Source organism: Monodelphis domestica, chromosome 2 (assembly GCF_027887165.1).
Source record: "Monodelphis domestica isolate mMonDom1 chromosome 2, mMonDom1.pri, whole genome shotgun sequence".
Lineage (NCBI taxonomy): Eukaryota > Metazoa > Chordata > Mammalia > Didelphimorphia > Didelphidae > Monodelphis > Monodelphis domestica.
In genome coordinates, this window is record NC_077228.1 from 260,667,316 (window position 1) to 260,693,989 (window position 26,674).

Consider the following 26,674-nt stretch of genomic DNA (forward strand, 5'->3'; position numbering starts at 1 on the left):
AGGGAGAGGACAAAAAAGCTCCGAGAACTGTGGATGCAGGGGTCAGGGCAGTGATCGGGGGAAGACCAAAATCTCTGGAACCATGAATGGTCACAGGTAGTTGTAAGTAGGCATTGCTTTTGACTCCAATTCCTTCTACAGCCTGGGTCTGAGAATTTAGGACTCCAACAACAGGGAAAAAGCCTGACCCAAAAGAGTGAGATAAAATGACTGGGACTCCATCTCTACTTAGCCATCATGATGAGTACTTGGTACCCATGAAAACTAACAGCAAAGATACATTAAGGAAATCTTACTGCTAGATGTGATTCTTCTTCCCAACTTCAGAAGGATGAGGTCAATAAATACAAAAGGTTCTGAGCACCTTTGAGTCTTCTATAAATAGCTCATACCTGTCACAGGCAGACATGCTACTTACTTTGGGATTCTGCACAGTTATCCCAGTCATGTGGAAAGTTCTTTATTGGCAGTAGGGCTGAACATACAAAAAAATTATGGATTTAAAATGGGGTGGGAAATATGGATACAGAAGTTGGGGAAGGGACATTGTGTTCAGAAGAAATCAACATCTTCAGGGGCATCCAGGTCACGATATTCCACAATTGCCCTTGGGTCGCCACGAACCATCCTGTGAAAGACAATCAGAAACAAGATAAGATTTATTAAAGCTGGAATGGAAAGGCAAAGAGGAATATCTGAAGTCCAGAAATCCCAGATCTTACCGGTTTCGGGGTTTCCCAGGATAACCACCCTGGCCTCGGAATGAGTCATAGTTGCCACGGCCAGCACCATATGGAGCATGGGGGCCACCATATGGGGGTCCTCCCGTAGGGACTGTGGGACGGACTGCAGCAGCTGTGTAAAATATTTAAGTAAGGATATCTTCTGTTTCTCTAATTTCCTCCCAGCTCCCTCAAAAGATCCCACTCATCCTTGCTTTACACTCACCTCCGTAGCCAAGGATAGGTGGCCTGGGCTGACCATAAGGCATCAGGCCCTGGGGCGTCTGGTGTGGGTAGGGGAGTCCTGTCAGGCCTGGGGGGAGTACAGCACGGACCGGAACATGAATTACTGCGTGAGGGGGGAGGGGATAAGGGGAGGATGGATTTATGGGAATAAGTGCCCTAGAAACAGGATACCTGGATCTTAAGATTCTTGGAAGAATTTATACAGGGCCCACAGTGAATACATTCTAAGATCCTAACAGGTTAGGGAGAACCAAGAGTCTTAGAATGCTCACAGTAGGATAAGTCAGAATCTCCATGAAGCACTTCTTACTTTGAGCAGGACCAGGTGGTTGAGCTGGCTTGACCTCAGGTAATGCAGGGCGCTTGGCATCAGTGAGGAAGTTGTTAAAGAAAGCTACCTCCTTCTTTACCTCCTCAATTTTTTCAGCATGCTTATTGAAGATGTGCTTACGTACAAACTCTGGGCCCTAGAACAGAAAAGGAGGTTAAAGCATGGCTTTATCATGGCTCCCTATTTGCCTCAAAACATTGGGAAAAACAAATACATCTATCTGTATTTCCCTCTACTTCTTTGTTCCAGGCTTGTGATGCCACAATCCTGTTCCCCTTTCAAAAACCTACATTTGCAGTTCTTCACCTTAAGACTCCATCATTGGGGGCAGCTGAGTGGCTCAGTGGATTGAGAGCCAGGCCTAGAGCCAGAAGGTCCTAGTTTCAAATCTGACATCAGATATTTCCTAGCTGTGTGAACCTGGGCAAGTCACTTAACCCCCATTGCCTAGTACTGATTCTAAGATGGTAAGGGTTTAAAAAAAGACCCATAATTCCTAACCTTGAATTTCTTGCCACTGAGGGGGCATAGCCACTTGTCTTTGCCCAACTCCTGGGTGTTGGAAGTGACAAATTTTTCCACCTCCTGCTCAGGGTCTTTCCGCCCCATCTTCTGGGCTTCATCCTCTGACAAAGACTCCCGAACACTCAACAAAGGCGTCAGTTTCTCCTCGAAAGTCTTCTGCCATTCTACCACTGTGGTGAAGAGAATAGGGTGAAAACATAAAACTAGAGGAAAAGAAAATAAAACCATAAGTAAGAGTAGTGAGAGATAAAATACTACTGAAGATGAAATGGGGAAGTAGAGAAAGGAGGAAAATAGGATCCCCTTTATAGCTGATAGAAGATAGGAGATGTCTTGCCTTCTCCATGGCTGATGCGATTTGGGGGTACAGGCCCTCGAACATGAATGATGCCACATCTGTTAGGCATTTCATCCTCGTTGGGATATTCACAGGTGTTGTAATAATCCAAAGAATGCACAATTCTTAAGTACAGGAGGAGTTTATCAAGAACCTACAGACATGGAATCAAGCAGTTCTTTTACTCATGCTATCTTGCCCTTTAACCTTTCTACAATCCAATTAACACCCATTTCACTAATACACACACAGGCAACTCTCACCTTAAGCAGTTTCTCATCTCGTTCCACATTAATCTCAGCTGGATTCCCCTCTTTGGGAGGCTCCTCAGGGGGTCCCCCCCCTCCACTGTTCCCTAGAAGCTCTTCCTCTTCAGCACTCACTTCCTCAATCAGATAATCAGTGATATTCTTCAGGATTGGATTCTGAGAGGGTAGGCTCTAAATTGGGGGACAAGGAGGAAATTATGAGAAAGAATAAGGGCACCATCCCAGGTTAGCTGAATTTGGCTGCTTACCACATCTGGGTGTACAGCTCAGAACCTCCCTATTCAGGAAATCAGGATTTGTAAGGTGAGGTAAGATTCTTACTATTAAGTTGTGTGTGGGTCTCACTGAGTGGTACACTTAAGATTGGTAATGTCTCGGGGGCAGCTGGGTGGCTCAGTGGATAGTCAGGCCCAGAGACAGGAGGTACTGAGTTCAAATCTGCCCTCAGACACTTCCTAGCTGTGTGACCCTGAGAAAGTCACTTGACTCCCATTGCCTAGTTCTTACCACTCTTCTGTCTTAGAACCAATGGAAGGTAAAGGCTTAAAAAAAAAATAAAAAAGATTGGTAATGTCTCAACTTTTGTCCAGTCTACAACAGGCACCAGCTCCAAAGTGGAAAGGGAGATGAGGAGGGAAGGAAGGCAATGATCACCAAAGAGTTTCATAATATCAGAAAGGAAAAGTAGTTTGACCCAGTTGTAATCACTGACCGTGGGCAAGGGAGGGGTCCCAGACTCAGCTCCCCAGAGTTGGGTTCTATCATCCAGTGTGTGAATCAGCTTGGCAGCCAGCTTGATGTCATTTCGCACAATCTGTTTGTGTTGAGTGATGCCATTGACATTTCGGACCCGTCGAGTTAGATCTCGATTCACACCAGGGCTCAGCTCACACTCCCGAAGCTACAGGAGAACAAGTAATTAGAAAACTACTACAGCAATTTTCCCCCAAAAGAACAGAGAAGGATCCAATATATCCTGAATATGGCCCATGGATTTATACTTCTAGGGACTAGGAAGTCCTTCAAAGAAGTAAGTGGTGAAGCTTACTGAATACAGACAGACATGAAGACACCTCTTAATATATCTTGCCCAATCCTTTGTATATAACCCTGATATCGATTCTCTCTATGGCACTCACCCTGATATTCTGCAGGTTCCAACAGATCTCCTTGATGTTAACACTTCGATCAAATGTCACCCAACCCCGACGGAAAAACCTAGGCAAAGGTGGTGGTAAAATATGTAAAACACCAGAATAATGGGAATCAATCAAACCCTTCTCAGTCCATTTCCCTCATGGTACTCAAAGATCCTATTCTTCACAGCTTACCTCCTCTCAGGCTGGGGTTCTGACAAAGCCACACGCATGAAGCCTGGGTATTTCTTACATAGCTGGAAGGAGAAAAAGCAACAGGTACATTTAGAATTCACATTTCTCTTCTCTCCAAATACCTAACAACTCAAGGTCACTGAGATAAGCTCCTTTCCCCTCTGTCCAGTTGGGGGAAACCAAAGGGAGGCAGTGGAAATTGGTACTCCACAATGCAGACATGATCCACTTATAAATAAGTTAAAGGATAATCTAGAGAGATCTGTGTATCATCACAAAGTACACTTCCTTCACAAACTCTGTCTCATGTCTCACTCACAGAAATAATCTCAGCCCGAGGGATATTGGGCGCAATGTTTCGCATGAAGAGAGAGCAAGTCTTGTGCAGGGGTCGGGGTTTGAATTCCAGTCCTAATGTTTCCTTGGGCTTCTCTTTAGGTTTTTCTCGCTCTTCTTCCTTGGGCTTTTCCTTCTCCTTGGCAGCTTCTTCTGTGTGAGTTGGGGATGGTGGGGGAGAGGAGTGAACAACTGATCTCATACCTCTTCTTCCCTCCCAATTCTATCCATCTATACTCCACCCCCCACAATGGGTCATCAATAGGAAGCTGCACCCACCAGCTTCGTCCTTCTCCTCCTCAGCCCGGACACTCTCTGGCTCAGATTCAGACTCAGACACGCTACCTTCATCGAAGCTGTCATCCCCACTGTGCTTCCGGTTCCGCTTCTTACTGCTCTGTAAGGAATGGGCAGGTTTGGAAAAGTCAGTGGGTAATCAGAAAATCAAGCCTGACACCCTAGCCCTATGATTTGATCTCTACACTTGAGACCCTTACCTTCTTAGCCTCTTTCTCAGGCTCTTCTTTCTTCTCATCTTTCTCTCCATCACCATCAGGTTTTTTGGCTTTATCATCAGATGTACCGTCATTCTCAGTCTAAGCAAAGAAAAAATATGGAGGTGTTATATCTCCCAACTAACTCACATTGGAGGTCCTTTTCTCCCTAAAGGTAGGTTCAGAATTTCTATCATCTGCCCCACCTTTTCCCACAATAGTGCCCCATCCAAAGGACCCCAACATTCCCAACCTGTTTGCTGTCCTCTTTATCATCTTTATCAGTTTTTCGATCCCCATCAGCAAGCCCTAAGCCTCCCCGGCCTTCTTCTTTCTTGCCAGGTTCTCCAGGTTTCCCTGACTGCTCTTCCTCCTCCTCTTGGTCCAGAATCCGGAGATCATGTTCTGTGCCTCCTTCCATCTTAATCACAGCTACACACAAAAGGCAAGAGATTACAACTCCAGCTTTCTGGTCCTTCACCAATGTTTTTCCAATTCAACAAGCAAACCAAGTACCCATTATTTGCAAAATACTTCTGTGTTCTGTGTGTGTACATAGTACATGATGGAAACACAAAAAGTCACTTCCCTCAACGAGCTCACATTCTACTAGAGAAATGTAATCTGTATATATGACAATATTTGGAGGAAAATAGTACAAGTAGCTAGAGAAAATCATATAGGTCTTTCCCTAAAGATATACATGCATTAAATCTTGAAAGAAGCTAAGAATTCTAAGAGACAGGTGAGAAAGGAATACAGTCCTGATAGAGTGACAGTTTTTCTGCAAGGAATGATGAACTGATTATCTACTGGGAGAATAGGTTGTAGGTAGGTTTAACTGGTACATAAAAGTACACAAACTAGAGTTAATAGGGAATGAGTGCACAGGGACCAGGTTATTTGTGTCAAATTAAGATTTATTTTATCCTAGAGAGCTACTTGAGATTTTGAAAAGGAGAATGACATAGACCTGTGTTTTAGAAATATATTTGGCATATGTGTAGAAAGACTGGAAAGGGGGAGAACCTAAAAAAGCTGAGTTTTATTAGGAGGTTATAAGAGAACTGAAGAGAGCCTAAACTAGAGCTCTCATATGAATAGAAAAGGGATGGGGGCAGCTAGATAGCTCAGTGGATTGAGAGCCAGGCCTAGAGAAGGGAGGTCCTAGGTTCAAATCTGGCCTGGGCAAGTCACTTGACCCCCATTGCCTAGACCATACCACTTTTCTGCCTTGGAACCAATACACAGTACTGATTCCAAGACAGAAGGTAAGGGTTCTTAAAAAAAAAGGGGGGGGTGGATGATGAAATTTGCTGCAGGCAGAAGCAACACTATTTGCCAACTGAATGGATATATGGACTGACAGAAAAGGAATGGATGAAAAGATACCAAGGTTTGAAAGAATAGTTAAGTTGAGCAGGAGAGGGAAGGGAACCATGAATTCTGTTTTTAATGTAGAATCTCAGAATTTGAGAGCTAAAAAGAATCTTTGTATCTTAGTCCAATCCACACATGTTAAATTTGAGATGCCAATTAAAGAGCTGAAGATGTCCAATAAAGTTGGTAATGGTTGGCAATAAATGTGGGATTTCAGAAGAGACTAGCCTGAAATACATGAATCTGAGATTTCACTGTAAGAAAATAAGAATTAAGTCCATAGAAACAGGAGAGGGCCTAGGACAACATACTAGAGGACACCTAAAATTAGGGTACATGGATGATGATCCAGCAAAAGAGTCCAAAGAGTGGTCAGACAAGAAGAAAAATAGAAGAGAAGAATTCCAAAAAATCCAGGAAGAGACAGTGGTCAACAGTGCCAAATGCTAAGAGAGCAAGGAAGGGAACTGAGAAAAGCCATTGCATTTAGCAACAGACAGCTGAGAAATTTGGAGAGAACATTTTCTCCTAGTTAAGGGTAAGATTAGAAACCCAGAATCCAAAGGGTTAAGAAGTGATCAGGAGGAAATGAAGTTAAGGCAAAAAGCATTAGCACCTTTTTCTAGGTGATTGTCAAGAGAAGGAAAGATATAAAGTGTTATTTCCCAGCTTGTAAGGATGGTAAGTTCAAATGCAGTTTTTTTTAAAGAATGGAGATCTTGGGCACACTTGCAGGAAAGTAGAAAAGAAAGACTGAAGACTCAAGGTAGGAAATGCACTAGTAGAAGGGCTGACAATGGTGAGGAAAGCTATCACAGACTGGAACAATGTGGAGAGAATGGGAGATGATGCTGAGGGGTAATGAAATAGAGAATAGGAAAAGAGATAATAATCACAGATGGTCTCCATTTTCTCAGGAGGATTTCTGTTTGAAATACCCTAACCTTAAGACCTTGTACACTGGCCTCTTAGATCTCCAAGATCCCCATTCCTTTCAGAGACAAAGCCCTGTACTTTGCAAACCCACACCTGCATCCAGCATCTTGATGATGGCATCAGTCTTGTCAATGTCCAAGAGGAGGTTATCAAACCAGCCACTATCCATTAAAGACAGGAACACCTGAAGTCTGTTCTGAAGGGCTCCTCGGGCCTCCTGTCGACGCTTCCCCACCTCATCAGGGTGGTATTTGGACCTAAACCTGAGGAAGGAAATGGGAAGGGGAAAGACAAAATAGTCACAAGTAGCCAGGGCCATAGATGTGAGGGGGAATCCAAGAGAGCCATGGAATACCCACCACCCACCTCTTACACCCATAAAAGATTGATAAGAACAGAAGACTGTAGGGAGGGGGACACAAAGGATTATCATGCCACCCCCAAATGGGACCAAGAGGCTGGCTCTAGGTGAAAAGATCTGGGAAAAACCAGGATCAAGGAACTCTGGGTTCCAGAAAAGTGGAGAGACTAGGGGAGAATGGCATAAGGCAGGATCCCTTGATTCATTTCCCTAGGTTCCTAGGAAATAAGATAAACAGGGGCAGGATTGCCAGAGCCCCAAAGATAAAAGCAAGAGGAAATATTATGCCCCAAATGATCTCCCTCTCCTCCCTTCAGGCCTTAAAAGGACTATTACCCACAATCCCTCTAGGCTTGGGGAAAGGGCCTGAGACACACCAACTAGGAAGAGGGCCAAGGACCTGACACTTCTCTCTCCCCTTGGGAAGACAGACAAAATGGTTATGGGATCAGAGAAAGGAAGTGGAGGAAATGACTGTCCCTTATAATTAAGGCACTGCCTAGGAGGAATAGAGTAAGCAAAGTGAAAAGTAAGAGGTTTAGGAGGAAGGGAAAGGAAGAAAAGGTGAAAAGAAGGAAAAAGTAAAAGTCCTGGAAACAGGAAAAAAAAGAAAATTATGGGGGGGGGAGGGGGAGATTCAGGAGACCATGAAAGGTGAGGTAGTCAAAGATAGTTAGATAGGAAGACAAAAGGGTAGGAGGAAAGAGGTAGGAAAACATGGACCAGAGATAGGGAAAAAAGAAGACACAAATATATGAAAAGGAGAGAAGAAAACCAAAAGTTCAGAGTGAGAGGGAAGGAAAAGCCGCAGGCGTCGCCTCCAGGGACTTTACCTTGGCTGCTTGGTCAAACAGAGCTCAAGTTTTAACTAGCCGGGCCCGACCCGTGCTGGTTGGTGGGCCGGCTGGCTCCTGGCTGGAGCGGGCTCCCGGCCCGCCGCCCCGCCCCGCATGGCTTGGCGGTGGGGGCCCTGACTGACTAACTGCCTAAGCATTCACATTCATCTAAGCCACTGCATTGTGCACAGTGGTGCCCTTTCTCTCTGCCTGGCCGGGGGGGAGCACGGCTCGGCCCAGGGGGGCTGGTGTATGGGCTGGGTGTGGTGGGGGTGAGATGGGTTTGCTCCGAGCTCCGGCGATGGGTGGGTGTAGTTCCCGGTTCTGGCTCTTTTCAAAGAGGAGGAGCAGGAGGAGGGGGGAAAAGATGGTTGATTAAAATCAAAACATCCACAAACAAAAAAAAATAAAGGGTTTTGTTTTTTGTTTTCTTTAAGGATGACCCCAAGACCTCTGCTTTTCTTGATTAGATTCACTTGTCATTTTTAGGAGACCACCAGTCACAAAGGGTACAAAGATTGGTGATGGCACAGCCCCTGGTTCTCTTTGTGCCAGCAAAAGGGGAGAACAGCCTCTCTGCCACCCACAGGAGAAAGACAGTGCAGGAGGGCTCCAGCCAGCTCCCTGAAAGTATCTCACTGAGAACAACAGTATTGGGAGGGGATAGGGAAGGGGTGGAAGTAGAGGAACATGGGAGTTTTTATACCCAGGAGATCACAACCAGCCAATGTTGGGCACTTCCCCAAACCCACAGGAACTCCAGGGCACACAGGGCTTCGGGCTCCACCTCCTAGGCCAAGGGTGACATGCCAAGGGAAAGGAGTATGGGTAAGCAGGGGGCACTCACCACTCCTCATCTTTATGAGCCAGGAAGAAGTCCTGCATCTGTTGCCTCCGGAATTCCAGCTTGTAATCATTGTAGCGCTTAACAGCTTCTGTCTCATCCACAGAATCATCCAGTGACAGTAGAAACTCCTTAAAGGTCTTCATAACAGGTGGTGGAACACCCAAGTCGATTTCTGCGATGCTGCCCAGCCTGGGGGGGGCCCGGTCGGGGGGTCTTGGTTGGGGGGGAAGAGGGTGGGGGGATGGGGGGCCAAGGTAGCCAGCAGCCCCATTCCTCACCCAACATGGACATTAGTCCATGCAACAACTAATGCCCATTTCCATTTCCCAAACTATCAGTAGAGTCCCCTATCAGCCCTTTTCTACTTCAGATACTTCCCTTCTTTTTAAAAATAACCTCAACTTTTTCTTCCTCCCCCACTTCTCTCATTTTCCCCATGGTCTTTACCTGGCCTGGATGGGTAGTACATGATGTTGCATAATGTGGACATCTGGATGGCCCCAGGGCTGAGGAGGGCCATAAGTTGGGCCTCCACCTCCCCCAGCATAAGGCATCTCATAGCCACTGTGGTATGGGTCAGAGCTGTGCTCATCCCTGAGAGTAAAGAACATAAAAGTCAGAAAAGAGAACTCTGCAGAAGAAAACAAAGGATGGGAAAGCTAGAATTATTCAATGTTAGAAGGGGAACACTAAAGACAAAGATGACTTGATGAGAAAGGGATAGAGACAGCAGAAGACAAAGTTTCCAAATAGAGAAGCTAGGGATTAATGGAGAAGAAAATTCCCAGTCAAGGGAAAGAATATGGGGGGGGGAGGGGTGTAAATCTTGAAATCTCTCAGAATTTTAAATCTCACAAGCGGGAGCATTATTGTTAGTAGGGCTATGAATTGGTCCAGGCATTATTGAAAGCAATTTTGGAACCACACAAAATAAATTAATCATTAAACTATGCATGTCCTTTGAAACACAGCAAAACCTGCTAAAAGGGCTATACTCCAAAGAGTTAACAGACTCCTTATGTACAACAAAAACATTTAGAGTAATTTTTACAGTGGGGAAAAAAATACAAAACTAGAAACTAACAAGTTTATACTAACTAGAAATAGCTGAACGAATTAAGGTAATACTATTGTACTTTAAAAAATGACGAAAGAAATGTTTTCAGAAACCTAAGAAAACTTGTATGAACTGATGCAAAGTTAAATGAACAGAATCAAAAGCACAATTTATACAATAACACCGTAAAGACAAGTTTAGAACTCTGATGTAATGACCTACCAAGATTCCAGAGGACTAATAAATCACACTCTCCTGAGAAAGGTGATAGATTAAAAATGCAGAATGTAACACATTTTTGGATATGGCCAATGAGACTATATATTTATTATAAGAGTTTTTTTATCCCCTCCCTACAATTTTCTTCAGGAAGTAGAAGGAAGAAGAAATACCTATAAAAAAATCAAACAAAAAGAAAAGCAAGAGAAAGTAAAGCACTGCAAAACTCTAGCATTCTTACCAGTCTCGCCTCATTCGCTTTTGGGGAGGACTAAGTTCATGGCGAGGTGGAGAAAAACGTTCACGGCGATTTCTATCATAGTCACGATACTCTCCCCTACTTCTCCGATCTCGTCCACGGTCCCATTCTCTAGTTATAATAAGAAAGTCAATCCATCAATAAGCACCTAATTATATGCCAGAAATTGTGCTGGATACAAGGAATATAAATTTATATTTTATCAAGGGAGACAATATTTAAGTAGATATAGGTAGGCAACACAGAGATTTGGAGTCAGGAAGACTTCAGTTTAAATCAGCAAGTCCTTAACTTTTTTGCCTCAGTTTCCTGATTTGTAAAATGAAGATAATAATAGCACTTACCTCCCATGTTAGTTGTGAGAATAAAATAATATCTGTAAAGCACTTTGCTAACCTTAAGGCACTATGTAAATATTATATACTTTCTACTATATTATAAAAAAAATGCTAGCTATAATACAGAGCTGAACTCAAGAGACTGGAAGATATGGATTCAAATACCAACTCCAACAAATACCAATTTCAATGCAGGAGGCAATTCTCTAAGACTCTAAATTGCAGAGAAGATGCCAAAATGTACTGGTAGAGGAAGCTTCCTCAGCCTGGAGTTCTCTATACCAATGAAATCACAGGTCATAGAGATATGGACATATCTCTATGCAGAATAAAGGAGCATTGAGAAGGAGGGCATTTAGCAGCTGGGAAGGTAGAGAGTGATCAGGAAGACTTCCAGTGAATTCCAGATTTTGGGAAACAATCATAGCAAAAAGCATAGAAATGAGTGGCCTGCAACGCACTTCTCCCCCTTTCAGCCCTAGACAAATTTAACAAGAAGATAAACAAGATGTTAATGATCTGAATAGAATTTTAAAATTACAGATGACACCTCTAATGATTACAAAATGAGAAAAAGGAATTCCCGTACTTCTCAGCTATACATTGCACTTTTAAAAAAACCTGCCCCCCAAATGTAAAAAAATAGAAATATCAAACAAATAACTTATTAATTACAATTCAATAAAAATATATCCTATAAAAATGCCTTTCAGGGGGCAGCTGGGTGGCTCAGTGGATTGAGAACCAGGCCTAGAGATGGTAGGTCCTAGGTTCAAATCTGGCCTTAGACATTTCCTAGCTGTGTGACCCTGGGCAAGTCACTTAACCCCCATTGCCTAGCCCTTACCACTCTTCTACCTCGGTACCAATATACAGTATTGATTCCAAGATAGAAGGTAAGGGTTAAAAAAAAAAAGCCATTGAGAGATCCCAGCTTTTGGGACAATTTGACAAATACTGGGAAAATTGGAAAACAGTATGAGAAAAATTAGTTTTAGATCAAAATCTCACACCCTATATCAAGTTAAATTCAAAATGAGTAAATGATTTAAATATAAAGAGGGAAATTATAAGCAAATTAGGGGGGTACATAGAATAGTGTATCTGTCAGATCTATGGGAAAGGGAAAAATTTAAGACCAAGCAAGAGACAGAGAACATTATAAGACATAAAACAAATAATTTTGATTATATTAAATTAAAAAGGGTTTGTACAAACAAAACCAATGCAACCAAAATTAGAAGGGAAGCAACAAACTGGGGAAAAAAATTTTATAACAAAAGTCTAACTTCCCAAATATAATATAAGGAACTAAGTCAAATTTATAAAAAACCCAGTCATTCCCCAATTGACAAATGGTCAAGGGATATGAACAGGCAGTTTTCAGATGAAGAAATCAAAACTATTAATAATCATACAAAAAAGTGTTCTAAATCCCTCCTGATTAGAGAAATGCAAATCAAAACAACTCTGAGGTACCACCTCACACCTAGCAGATTGGCCAATATGACAGTAAAGGAAAATAAATGTTGGAGAGGATATGGCAAAACCTGGATACTAATGCGTTACTGATGGAGTTGTGAATTGATCCAACCATTCTGAAAGACAATTTGGAATTGTGCCCATAGGGTTTGTAAAAGAATGCATACCCTCTGATCCAGCAACACCACCACTAGGTTTTGTACCCCAAAGAGATTTTTTATAAAAAGGTTGTACAAAAATATGTATAGTTGCTCTTTTTGTGGTGGCAAGAAATTGGAACAAAGTTGTCCCTTCGTGTGGGGAATGGCTGAACAAAATGTGGTATATTATGGTGATGGAATACTATGGTGCTATAAAGAATAATGAATTGCTTGATTTCTATAAAATCTGGGAAGACCTCCATGGCCAGGAGAACATTGTATACAGTAACTAAAACATTATGGGATGATCAAATGTAATAGGTTTTGCTACCAATAGCAATGCAATGATCCAGGACAATCCTGAGGGATTTATGAGAAAAAATGCTATCCACATCAAGAGAAAGAACTGTGGGAATAGAAACAGAGAAGAAAAACATGATTTATCACTTGTTTATATGGGTATATGATTTGAGGGTTAAAGAGTCCTCTATTACAAAAATGAATAATATGGAAATAGATATTGAGTGATAATACATTATAACCTGGTGGAACTGCTTGTCAGTTTCAGGACGGGGAGGAGAGAAAACATGAATCAGGTAATGAAGGAAAAATACTTAAAAATATATTTTTTTTAAGGCCTTTGAGCCCTCTGAGGAAAGAAATGAAAAAGTAATTGGAGCCTAACAATTTGGTGGACCTGGTAGATCAAATAACAAACTATGTAAACAGAAAATTTCAAAAAGTACAACAATGAGACAATTTACCAAAAATTTAAGGATGCAGCTAAAGCAGTTCTTAGAAAGAAAATTTTAACTCTTAAATGCTTTCATAAATGAAAAAAAAATCAAAGAATGGGGCATACAACTAAAAAAGTCTGGAACAAATAAAAATCTGTAAAAAAAGTAAAAATTCTGAAAATTAAAGATATCAATAAAATTAAAATTAAAAAACTACTGATGTAGGATTAAATTAGGAACTGGTTTGTATTAAATAACAAAACAGAGCAATTCCAATATTATGCAATTTTCAAAAAAAAAGAAGGCACCCTTCCAATCTGTTTCTATGATACATGCAGGAGATTCAACATAAAAAAACAACACAAATACAATAAATTTTATAAACATATAAAATATTGAAAACGTTTTTGAAAAAATTCAAAATGGCAGTTAGCAAAAGCTGGAACAGCTACAAGAATCCACTTAAAATAGCACCTCAAAATGTTTGGATTCATAGAACCAACAAGGAGATGGAATGAGGTGGCTCCCTTATGGAAAACAACTTGAAAGGTATGCAGAGAGTCTATTTTCACAGGATAAGGGGGAATCAGGAAAAAACAAAACAAAAAATCTATGTACACAAGAGGAATACAGGCCATTCATCCCACCATATGTTGTGTCAGGTTCCAAACCTGAGCACAAGCCAACTCTGAGATCCCACTACCCTGCCTAAGCCAAAGAGCACAGAACTACCTCATTGAAGTCCCAAGTCCTGGCACTAGCCCACTGTGAGGCCCTAAAGTCCATAGGGCATGGCCCTTTCAAGCCTGTAGTGATGCCCCTAGCCCCAGTGCTGAAGGTCCCCCACCCCCACCCCCCGATATTTTATAATTTGGAAAAATAATAAAATTCCTATGGAAGAACAAAAGGTAAAAAATTTCAAGAGTAATAATGAAAAAAAAGTGGGGAGGAAGGGGGTAGAGTCCTATCAGTATCTCAAGCTATACTACAAAACAGTAATTACTAAAATGCCTTACTATTGGTTAAAAAATATTGGTCAATAATTGGAACAGATTAGGTACACAAACACAGCAATATAATGTTCACTAAAACCAAAGACAACCCTTTGCTATGAGGAATATTCATTATTTAGCAAAACCATATACCATGACTCAGATATAAGTAAATAAGTAAATTGGAAAACAAGAAAATTACCTTTCAGATCAATAGCTAAGGGGAGAGTTCATACCAAGCAAAGGATACAGAGGATCGCAGAAGATAAAAAGGACAATTCTGATAATTTAAAATTGAGACTTTTTGCACTATGTAATGGAGTTTAGAAGGGAAACAGGTAACTAGGAAAAAAAATCTTTGAAATTTCTCCAATAAAGGTCTCAAATTCAAGATTTTATAAGGAAACAATCCAAATTTATAAGACTAAGGAGCCATTCATCAAATATATAAATGATCAAGATATTAAAAGACAGTTTTCAAAGGAAGAAATCCAAGCCTATCAACAATCATGTTTTAAAAATCACTAATAAATAGAAATGTAATTTGAAGCTACTCAGAGCCATCAGAATGACAATAACAAATGGGAAAAGTGTCAAATAATTGAGAGGCTGTAGGAAAATAATAAATTAAAGCATTATTGGTGGAGCCATGAATTTGTCCAGGCATTCTTGAAAGCAATTTGGACTCTGAGAGGGAAGAGCATCCAGATCCACTGGGATCTTGAATTCTATCTTATCCAACAGGGGTAGGGAGAAGGGAAAACCAAGGCGGGGTAGGGAGGGAGGGAACACAAAAAGGGAGGGAAGGAGATGGGAGAGGGGGAGGGAACAAAAAGGGAGGGGTTAGAAAGGGAAACATATCAAGGGAGGGGTCTAGGGGGACTGATTTAAAGTAAATGGACTTCTCCATTAGTGTCAATGCAGTGTCCCTGAACAATCTGCAGGGATCTAAAAAATACTATCCACAAGCAGAGGATAAACTGTGGGAGTAAAAACACCGATGAAAAGTAACTGCTTGACTACAGGGGTTATGGGGATATGACTGAGGAGAGACTCTAAATGAACACTAATGCAAATACCAACAATAGGGAAATGGGTTCAAGGCAAGAATACATGTGATAATCAGTGGAATCGTGCATCGGCTATGGGAGAGGGAAAGGTGGTGGGAGGGGGGCAGGGAGAAAAAGAAAATGATCTTTGTTTCCAGTGAATAATGTTTGAAAATGACCAAATAAAATAATGTTTAAAATTTAAAAATAAAAATAAAAATAAAGTAAATCACTGGCTTAAAAGGTTATAGCTAAAGAAGAAAGGTCAGAATTAGGGGAGGATATCAAAATGCCAGGGAGTCCATAAGTGACAATCATAACTTCGAATATGAATGGGATGAACTCACCCATAAAACGTAGACGAATAGCAGAATTAGAATCCAAAACCCTACCATCATGTTGTCTTCAAGAAACACACATGAGGCGGGTAGACACCCACAAGGTCAGAATTAAAGGATGGAGTAAGACCTTCTGGGCCTCAACTAATAGAAATAAGGCAGAAGTTGCAATCATGATATCTGACAAAGCCAAAGCAAAAATAGACATGATTAAAAGGGATAGGGAAGGTAATTATATTTTGTTAAAAGGGACTTTAGATAACGAGGAAATATCACTAATCAACATGTATGCACCAAATAGTATAGCACCCAAATTTCTAATGGAGAAACTAGGAGAATTGAAGGAAGAAATAGACAGTAAAACCATATTAGTGGGAGATATGAACCAACCACTATCAAATTTAGATAAATCAAATAAAAAATAAATAAGAAAGAGGTAAAAGAAGTGAATGAAATCTTAAAAAAATTAGAGTTAATAGACATATGGAAAAAGCAATTTGGAACTATACTCCAAAAGATGAAAAAAAGGGGAGAAAGATACAAACAGGCAAAATATTTGTAGCTCTTTTCATAATAACTAGAAAGTGAAAATTAAAGAGGATACCAGTTAGTTAGGAAATAGCTAAACAAATTGTAGTATATGAATATAAAGGGAGGTTATGCCATAAGAAGTAAAAAAATGAACATTTTCAAGGGAAATTAGGAAGACCTCTATGAACTAATTTATAATAAAAGAAGTAGGAAATCAATTTTGTCAATGGATTAAAGGACAACTTCGAAAGACTTTAGAATTTTGATCAAATGTAGCAATAAAAAAAGTGCATGGAAAAGTTAATGAAACATGCAACTTATACCTCCTACTTAAAATTCAAAATGACATGCAAAAACTTTAGACATGGGCAACATGGGAATTTGCTTTCTGTTCTACAATTGTGAGGGTTTTCTTTTTTATTAGTATTGTTCAATAGAGACAGAAACATAATTTAAAAGAATTTTTAAAAAACCCTTTTTCTCTGTCTTAGTATCAATTCGAAGATAGAGGTAGCAAGGAGTAGGCCAGTGATGGCAAACCTATAGCACAGATGCTAAAGATGGCACATGGCCACCCTCCCCTCCACCCAGTTTGTTACTAGGAAGGCAGAGGGACTCGGAGAAGCTGCTCCCTTTCCCCTAACCACTGCACCTGATGACATTTTTTCACATCACTAGCCTCTCTGCCTTACTCTCTGTCCACAGAGGGTAAGATGGGTGGCAGAGCTGGAGGGAAGTGGAACACTTGGGCCATATCTCCCCAGCCCTTTACACTCACTGAGGACATTCCTCACTTCACCCACCCTCTGCCCAGCAGTCTAATGGGAGTACTTTCTCCCTTGTGTGAAGTGGGGGCACATGGCATGCAGTTTGGGATAGGGCTGGCAAGACACTAAATCTGGAGGGGATGGAGCCTGGCACTACATCTCTAAGAGGTTTGCCATCACTGGGCTAGGTGATCAGGGTTGAAAGTCTTGCTCAGACACAGCTAGGTGTCCGAGGCCAGATTTGAACCCTGATTCTCTTAATTCTAGGTCTGCTGCTCAATCCACAGTGCTACCTAGTTGCTCCAAAAGAATGTAAAACAAAAAATTTGAATTAGTGATCACACCCAAATTGAGAATTCTATTTTAATACTCTGCAATAGTACCATAGCATAAGCACTTATAAGCTGTGGGAGAAAGCTCTATCATTGGTCGTGGTGATGCTGGTTTTTTTATTAAGTCTTGACTCCATATGTGAATCCCTAAATAGGCAAAAAATACAATGTAAATTATAAAAACAAGCTGGTAAAACATATCAATATCCACATGACTTTTTCAAGTGTAGATGCATTTTTCATGAATGAAATACAAATTGTTTTAGACTTAAAAAAGACTCAATCTTTCTTATGTGTGCAAAGCACTTCAACTTCTACTAACCATATACAATCTTTATAACAACATTATCATTTAGAATCCTAGGTCTGGACTTGGGAGATATCTGGATTAAAATTACATTTTTGCTATTTAATGGCTGTAGGACCTTGAGCAATAAACAGTTTCCTCATCCATAAAAATGAAAATAATACTTTTGTTACCATCCCTGGAGGGAATATTGTAAATCTAAGATGAGATAATGTAGTAAAGTACTATATAAAAGCCAGTGGTCATTCTACTTATTTTATGAATAAGGAACCCAAGGTTCAAATGAGATAAAGAATTTGCCCCAGGTCACACAAATAAGTCTCTGACAGAGGTGAATTTTAGATCTCTGGTCCAGAGTTGCTTCTACCTCAAGCAGTAATATACATGTGATAATATTTAGAAGTCCCAAAGGTTCCTTCTGACCCAACTAAGAGATATGCTCAGATCCAAAACATGGGCCAACCCTATTCTTAGCTAAACACATGGGGAAAAAAACAACAAAATAACTATATTAAAGAATGCTCCAAATCACTAATAACAAGAACAATACCAATTACAACAATTGACTTTTCACCACATAACTGGTCAGATTAGCAAAAATGATAAGACAAAAATGGCAAATGTTAAAAAAAAAAGTACACTATCATTTCTCTCCCTCCCTCTCTTAAACCCTTACCTTCCATCTTAGAATCAACACTGTGTATTGGTTCTACAGCAGAAGAGTGTTAAGGGCTCGGCAATGGGGGTTAAGTGACTTGCCCAGAGTTACACAGCTAGGAAGTGACTGAGGTCAAATTTGAACCTCGAACCTCCCATCTCTAGGCCTGGCTCTCAATCCACTGAGCCACCTAGCTGCCCCCTACACTATCACTTCTTGAATCTGAAAGAGATCAGTTAGTGGATCCATGAATCTGTCCAACTGTCCTAGAAAACAATGTCGAATTATGACTTCAAATCATGAAATATGTAGATAGACCCTTTGACCCCAATTATACCACTACACAGCATATACCCCCAAAAGGGGAAAAAGATAGAAAAAAATGACCAAATGTAAAAGACACTATGTAATAGATTATTACACATAAGATGACAATGACAAGTTTTTAGAATTCTAATCAATACAGTGACTAATCATGACTTTTGAGGACTAGTCATGAACTAGAAGTTTAAACTTAAGATATAAATTTTCCAATGTATTGAGTAAATTCCTTTGACTAGGCTTATTTGTTACGAGAGGGCTGGGGAAATTAATGCAAAATGACAGTGACATACCCCTAAAAAAAAAAATACACCAACCCCCCCATAAACTTCAGATAGTCCCTCAGAAAACACTAATTTGTTAAAAGATATGTTAAGAAAATTTAGTTTAATATGCAATCCTCTTCCTTGTTCTTTGTGTTGAAAGGTTGATTAAATTCATAATGAAGAAAATGCTATCTTACCGATCATTCCAGTCATCTCCCCTACGTCTCTCATCTCTCTCCCTTGAACGATCGTAATCACTTCGTTCTCTTCGGAACTTGTCCCTTCGCCTACGGTCATACTCATCATCACTGTCACCCATAGTAGAAGCTGGGAATCAACCAGAGGCACCTGAGGGTAAACAAAAGGAGAAAACAACAAGCATTTATACAGCACCTACCAAGTGCCAGGCAATATGCTAACAATATATTTTACAAATATCTCCTTTGATCTTCACAACAACCCTTAAAGGTAGGTGTTGTTATTATAGGGTTACAGAGTTAGTAAGTGTGTAAGGCCAAATGTGAACCCTATTCCTGAGTGCAGGCCAAGTGCTTTATCCACTGAAGAGCCACACTCATCTTGCCACTAGGGAGAATAGAGAGGGGATGATGTATCATCCCTCGGAACTCAATCCATCCATGTTAGTCTCACAACCCCAACCTCCCCCCACATCTTAGGGTATTACTGGTTCCCTATGAAGCTCTTTAAATTTCCTAGCCTCTTTCGGTCATCCTCCTTTCCTTCCTTCTCCACACCCCCACTTTCCAATGATATCCGTCTAAGAGAACCTGCCAAAGCCCTATTTCTGTTTTCAATGTACATTACCCCTTAGATAGTCCTACCTTTCCCCAGCACCACAACTCTAATAAAATCACCTTATTTTTTAAAAAATCAGATTTAGAGATGTAAGAGATTCTAAGATAAATGGACCTTAGAGATTATCTAGTTCCATAGTAAATTTACAAATGATTCTAACGCCAATTCATACCCTATCGTGGCAGAGGCAGAACTAAAAGTTCAGGTCTTTCAACTTCCAATCCAGTGCTCTGTCCACTCTATAATGATGTCCATTACTGAGGCCTCCTACTTACCACTCCCCTCCCCCCAATAATCCAAAGTAGCTCTTGATATCCTTTAATCCTCAGACGTGAGCCCCAATCAGAAGTCTTTCAGTTATTCCTCCACACCTTCAAAGCTTTTAAACTCTCTGGCCTTCAAAAAGATACAAAGACACACATACACAGCCCAAGCGGTACTCTTAGCTCCGGGACCTTCTTCAGGTCATACTCCCCCAACTCTGAGCCACCACCAATAAAAGATATTATAAAACAGCTTTTGAAGTTAAAGAAAGCGCCCCAGAACGAAATGGGGAGCAGAAAAGAAGGAAATGGATGAAATTAGGTACTGAACCATCATCATCTCCTATTCTTGGGACCTGTAAAGGACACTAAAAGCTACGTGCAGCATTGTAGGAAACTGAGAACTACGGGGGGTGGGGTGGGGGGGTCGGAGGGATAGAGAGGGGGAGGACACAAATCCCTTCCCCCCCCCAACCCAGGAACCGCCTCAAAAAATCCCAGACACTCAGCAGCCCCATCTCACCTCAGGACCACCTCAGGCCCGACTGGCCTCTGCCGTTACTCTCTAGGCCGTCGGCTCAGTGGCTGCTGCCGCGTTTGAGCCTTTTATCCCTTCCGCTGCCGAGAGATGGGGTGGAGGAGGCAGAATCGAAGGGGCCTTCTGTGTGACGAAGGAACACGGGTCTGGGGGAACTCAGGGAGTTGGGGGGGTGGGGGGGGGTAGGGAGCTGCAGGGCCAGAACCTGGAGGCGACGGAAACAAATCACCTCCGAGTCCGCGCGCGCCGTTCCTTATGCAGTGTCTGCTGGGAACGACTGTGGCGTCGGCGTCGGCGTTTGCGCCTGCGCGTTCTCTCGGGCCTCGCTTGGCCTAGCACTCTCTCTCCGGGCTTAAGGGGGCGAGTGGGAGAGACGAGAGTTCCAGGATGGACGAAAGCGGAAGTAGCTAGAGGCCTATTAGGGGCGGAGGGAAGTTGTTCTATATTTCGTTCTCTCTTCAGTTTGGTCTTCTACACGTAGTGAGTACACAAGAGGCGGTGCTAGGCAATTTGGGAATCAGAGATGAGAAATTAAACAGTTCCTGAGGTAAAGAAGCTTAGAAACTAACCGGGGAGGAAGCAGTGACCTCTTTACAATGCTTTGAACTCAGGGGTAGCTAGGTGGCTCAGTGGAATGAGAGCAAGACCTAGAGAGGTGAGGTCCTGGGTTCACACATGTGACCTCAAGCTACAAACTAACCATGTGACCAAGGGCAAGTCACTTAACCCCCATTGCCTGGCCTTTACCACTCTTCTGCTGTGGAACCAATACATAGTATCCATTCCAAGATGTAAAGAAAGGGTTAAAAAATGAATTTATTACTTCTATGGTCCTTAAAGATAGAAGAGCTTGGGCACCAGTCGCAGCATTATCTAGCCCAGGCACAGGAGGATAGCACTTGACTCTTATGGCAAGCAGCAGGCATGAGTTCCTAATGCAGTGTTTATTACGAAGTGGTTTATCCTGTAGCTCAAGTTATCAGTTCCATTATTTTTAATCGTCATTTAATATTACCATTTATAATGATTTATGATCATCATTTCCCAGTATTTTTATGACAGATATTTAAGAAAAATATTTGTAAAACCTATTACAGGAATACCACCTAAACAGGAGGCAAGCTGCTCTGCTCCTCCACACCAACTCCAGCAAAAACAGAAAGAATCTACTTACCTCCTAAAAGGAACCCCAAAAGGAAAAGTCCCAGAAATAATGTTACCAAAATCCAGAGTTCCTACAAAGGAAAAATATTGCAAGCATCCAGAAAGAAACAGTTTAAATACCATGGAACTATATAGTTTAGATCACATAAGGCCTGGAAACCTCTAAAAATAAGAGATCTTGGAAAAGAAAACTCTAAAAGGCAAAGATACAGTTTTACAAGAACAGATAACTTACCCTGAAACTCCTATGGGGGGAGAAAACAGAACTTTGATGGAATAGAAGACTTTTAATCATTTTTGATGAAAATACCAGAATCTAGTATGAACTTTGGCATGTAGTAGTAGTATTAGTAGTAACAAACATATAATAATACAAACACAACACAAAAGTCTAGAAAACTAGAAAGTAAAAATTGTTTTATATAATTAGAATAAGGGAAAAGAAATTACTCTGTTAGAAATCAATTAAGTGGCTTGCCCAGGCCTCACAAGTGAGGATGTATTAGGAAACATGTTACTCACTTCAAAGGTAAAGACAAGGCATAGAGACATACGTATTTGAACATAGCCACTTTGTGGACATTGACTATGCTACTTTGTTATATAGATGCAAACGTATACTTATACATGTATAATCCAGATCAAATTGCTTACCATATCTGGGAAGGAGTAGTGGAAGGGAGGAAGTGAGGCAATTTGGATCTTATAATTTCAGAAAACAAATTATCATTACATGTGTTAACCTGAAAAACACAGAATTACTGAAGTAGTCAGAAAAAACAAACCTTTAATCTGGACAAAGGGATAGGTTCAATGATCAGACATTACACAGAGCCCAGCACCAAAGACTACATAGGGCCTACAACCTGAGGACTCCTGGAAGGTATCCCTGGGAGTATGCACTTTGCTAGATAAATTCTCTGAAGAACAATAGAATCCGGGGAACTTATGTACCATTTAGGGACCTAAGGACAGGGAGGTATGATTGATTGACATTGCTATGGTTACAATCTCTTTCCTTTCTTTATATCTCCAACACTTAAGATAGAGCCTCTCACATAGTAGGCACTTACTAGAACCAGAGGTTATTGACTGACTTGTTGAATAGCCCTGTTTTCCCAATCAATAAAAGAATAAAAACATACAGAGGTGACACTGCAGTTAATTCAGTTAAGTTCAGGGATGCACTTCACCAAGTTTGCCATAGGCTAATGAATTTTTCTTTCATGACAACTCTTTTTTTTTTTAACCCTTATCTTTTGTCTTTGAAACAATACTGCGTATTGGTTCCAAAAAAGGAGAGCAGTAAGGGGTAGGCAATGGGGTTAAGTACTTACTCAGGGTCACACCACTAGGAAGAGCCATAGTACCTATTGCAAATTATCTTCCAGATATTCTTGAAACTATAGAAAATCAAAAATATGTGCCAGTAAAGGAAATAACCACACAAATGAAATGATAGATCCTTGAAGTACAAAAAAACTAAAGTTTGTATTTTCACATTTGCTTATGATTTTTTTCCTTGCCTCATACATTTGACACTTCTTTTATCAATTTTTTTGCATCCCTATTTTCTGTCAGTAACAACTGTTAAAAGTATCTATAGTTTGGATAGGGGGAAGGAAAATAATACAAAGGGATAAACATATAAACATAGAATTTATTAACAGATACGGGTAAGGTTTTAGGAATGAGAGGAAAAGGTTAACATCTGACAATTAACCTGATTATTAAACCCACTATCTAAATATACTAATCTAAATACCTAAATTTCCTAAGGGTAAGTCCAACAGGGAACCAAATTTCTTACACACAGAGAGTCCTTGGGGGTTCAGGTACAGGGATCCAGCAGAGTCCTCAGTTGTCCCAGGGAAAAGAGGATTTCTCCAAGTTTCACTCTGTCCACCAGAATGTATGGATATGTCCTCTGTTATGGTGAGATTGTTTAAGGGGACAAGAAGAAAACATATTAAATTTATTGATGGGAAAGGGAGAGGAAGGAGGGTAACAAGGGAGAAAGAACACTTCTTAATCTTATCCCCAAAACTAAATTCCCTTAATAATATCCTAATGGCTAACTTATCTAGGCTAAATAAGTTAAGTTTTCCCCAAACAAAACCTCACAAACTGAGTCCAATAAATGAGCCAAGATCCCAGAGGTAAAGTCCAAAGTAGGTCCACCAGAGAGGTGGTTCTTCTTCTTTTGTCTCTTGTCCAGCTGCCAGCAGCCAGTAAAAGCAGTTTTTCTCCTCTCAAGCTGGTATCTCAAAAGGGCCAGAAAACTTGTAGAAAGATGGAAATTATAGCTACCTCCACAATTCCCCCAGAAATCTGTTGGGGGTTTTTTTCAGTTGGGATCTTAGAATCTTGACCCAGGCTCCTATATGATTCTTTGTCACATGCCCCTGTCAATCAAATGCAGTTCATTTTGCAGAATTATTTTGCAATCTTCCTTTGCTTACTACATTCCCCCCTTTGCACAAAGCCCAAATAGTGTTGAAAATACTATTTTGGCATTTATGCACAACCTAAAATATGTACCAATTACCTAAACTTAGATATCTATCCAAAATAACAAACAACCTACACTCAACTATTTTAATCTAACTAATACTAACCTATTCTAGGGAATTTAACAAGGAAAAAGGAAAAGGAATTAAATAATGAACAAGTACAAATGTCAAAATGCAAAAGCAAAAAAAGCAAAAAAAAATAACATCAAACAAAAGATCCAAAATCAAACCAAACATTAAACTCACTTATTTATATTACAATGTTCTTTCTCTGTATAATTATTTACACTAATTATATTCTCTTTTGAATTAATTAATTCATTTGCATCACCATTTACCTTATTTTCATTACACTCAATTTTTTTTATCCTCAACTCATTTTCGCTTATACCACACTCATTATTTCTTGATTCATTTTCATATGTAGTTAGGGTAAAACTTCATGAGGCACAGGCACTCTTATTCTGATCACCTTTTACTACCTGGCTGTATTTTGGTCTAGCTCCAAAATTTACCCATGATTGCATTATAGTTAGATCTGATGCTTGTTGGCCCTGGCAGTAGGCATTTTGATTTATATATCTGTTTGGATTATTATTATTATTCCATCAGTTATTATTATAATTATTATAATGATTGTTACTCCAGTTTTTGTTGTATTGCCTATTAAAACCACCATTCCTATTCATTTACCTTCTGACTTGGTTTCTGAATCTGCATTCCCTTTCTAGGTGTCCAATCTTGTCACAAAGGAAACACCGCCTAGGATCTGATCTTCTTTCACTAGGCCTATAGTTATTATTATATCTTGGCTGCACAGATCTGTTACAAGGGAAGCACTTTAAAAGACTGATATATATTAATTTAAGGTCGCCAAGGAATCAGCTATGTAATTCCTAAATGAAAAACTCAAGTCAGCCGTCAGCCTTTTTTGGAGTTTAATTACAATAGGAGCAAGAAAGGAATTAGAGATATATATAGAGAGAGAAAGGGGAGAGAAGGGAATAGGGCTTAAATACCCCTTCTGTTTAGGCTGGACCAAAAGGCCCAAGCCCTTAGATAGCTGGGGCAAAGAAAAGAGATCAGTCCCTATTACTCACGTGTCCAAAATGGAGAAACAGTCTCAGAGGCCCCCACCTTCAGCTTCCTTCAGAACAAGCTTCCTCAGAGCCCAGGAACCACACCGACCAAAAACTCAACCCCCTCCTATCTTTAAGGACACCATCCAAGTTGCCTCCCCTCAGTCCTCACATCTACCAATCACTCTTCATCAATTTCCCTGTCAATGGAGGCTCTCGCTTAACCCAGGACCGCCCAGAGGTTTCTGGCTTTTGCACATGTCTGTTGAAGGTCATATTTTTCAAATGATTAAATCTTTACTCCTTTGTTACAGCCCTTTCTAAATCCTGTTAACTTGAGTATGGTAGAGATTGGAATAATTAAATTTTGATCTAGGCTGCAGCCCTTACTCAATCCTATTAGGACTGAATAGGGTGGAGATTTATTCCAAGTATCTCCATTGTATCAATTCTAAAATCAATCAAGACTCAAAGAAATTCCTGTTCTATGCTTAAGCATAGGTCAAAGTCCTTTCCATTGTTCAGCAAAGGGTTTCTGTCCTAAAGTAATCTTAAGAAGGGAAGAGAAGGAACCTCCCATGCCAATGGAGTTCCCATTCCAATAGACTATCAGTAAGAAATTTTCCAAGTATGAAATATCCCAATGGTGAAATTTCCAACATTTATAAGTCTAAGGAATTTTGAGGTTTACAGATCTCAAAGTAGCTACTGCCTTTACCTCCTTAATCTCACTTTCCTGTGCCTTTAATTCAGCTTCTCTCAGTTTCCTTTTTAAATCTTCTACAATGGAATCTCTTTCATCATTTTTGTCTTCAGGGTCATTAGTTAAATATTTGGCCTTTCTTCTCAATTCCTCCAAATCAAGCTCCTCCCAATCTGGGTAATTAGATTTAAAGAACTGCCTAACCATTGGCACAGCATTCTTTACAAAAATATACTTAATGTGGGCAATGGTGCCTTCATCAAGTGCATCCATTCCTAGGAGTGTTTCAGCTGCCTCAGTTATCCTCTCTAGGAAAACCATAGGTGCTTCTGATGCTTTTTGCTTAATGGCCTCAACTTGGACCAAGCATTATGCCTCTTTGTATTTCTCACCATGACCTCCAACATAGCATCCATAGCTTCAATAAGTTCTTCCTATGCCCCATCATCTTCTGTATCAAGCTTTAAATTTTCTGGCCATGATTGCAAAAGAGGGTCTGATCTAGTCTCCTCAATGAAGGTATTACTCTTTCTCTTGTAAGTACCTCCTTCATAAAGAGTGCAAAATCATTAAAATCTGGATCATAAAGTTCTATTGCCCTTCACATCTCCTTAATAACTTTATTAGGTTCATTGCTAAAATTTGGAGTTCTCTTCCTTATAGATTAATGGTCCTCTGGGGAAATTCTTTTATGTGTTGTTACTTTGTGTACTTCATTCCTGGTTACTACTGGTAGATCTCTAAGGGGATATATATTAACTTTTCCAGTTGCTTCTTCTTGCTCTAATCTGTTCAATGGTTTGATATGATTGATATCATTGTTTCCATACCCCAGGTTTATATTTAAGTTGTTT

General features: G+C 40.4%; 1 protein-coding gene across 11 annotated transcripts; it reads right to left on the minus strand.

Moving 5' to 3' along the window:
- Positions 1 to 444: 444 nt before the first annotated feature.
- SRRT (serrate, RNA effector molecule) lies at positions 445 to 20,664 on the minus strand. 11 transcript variants are annotated; one of them, XM_056817731.1, is made up of 21 exons: positions 20,347 to 20,633; positions 19,836 to 19,956; positions 18,942 to 19,092; positions 10,469 to 10,597; positions 9,399 to 9,545; positions 8,952 to 9,164; positions 7,001 to 7,170; positions 4,845 to 5,023; positions 4,595 to 4,693; positions 4,377 to 4,494; positions 4,081 to 4,250; positions 3,762 to 3,823; positions 3,570 to 3,648; positions 3,143 to 3,331; positions 2,425 to 2,601; positions 2,162 to 2,315; positions 1,801 to 1,994; positions 1,279 to 1,435; positions 949 to 1,071; positions 723 to 855; positions 445 to 628 (listed from the first exon to the last, which is right to left on the minus strand). In XM_056817731.1, the coding sequence occupies exons 3-21, from the start codon at positions 19,061 to 19,063 to the stop codon at positions 553 to 555; spliced, it is 2,691 nt and encodes an 896-aa protein (XP_056673709.1). In that variant the 5' UTR covers positions 19,064 to 19,092; positions 19,836 to 19,956; positions 20,347 to 20,633; the 3' UTR covers positions 445 to 552. The 11 variants fall into 11 exon arrangements, with proteins under 11 accessions (XP_056673709.1, XP_056673716.1, XP_056673715.1 ...); XM_056817738.1 differs by having other exon boundaries at positions 949 to 1,035; positions 8,952 to 9,140; positions 20,347 to 20,632; XM_056817737.1 differs by lacking the exon at positions 19,836 to 19,956 and having other exon boundaries at positions 949 to 1,035; positions 8,952 to 9,140; positions 20,347 to 20,664.
- Between the last annotated feature and the right edge of the window lie 6,010 nt (positions 20,665 to 26,674).

What these genes read in the sequence shown, in the direction of transcription:
- SRRT (XM_056817730.1), bottom strand. Translation starts at nt 19,063, where the DNA reads ATGGGTGACAGTGATGATGAGTATGACCGTAGGCGAAGGGACAAGTTC. An exon ending in CTCGGGCTGAGATTATTTCT is followed by an intron (nt 3,824 to 4,080) that starts GTGAGTGAGACA and finishes TTCTCCTTCCAG; the next exon opens with CTATGTAAGAAATACCCAGG. An exon ending in GGACCCCTCCCTTGCCCACG is followed by an intron (nt 2,602 to 3,142) that starts GTCAGTGATTAC and finishes CCCCCAATTTAG; the next exon opens with AGCCTACCCTCTCAGAATCC.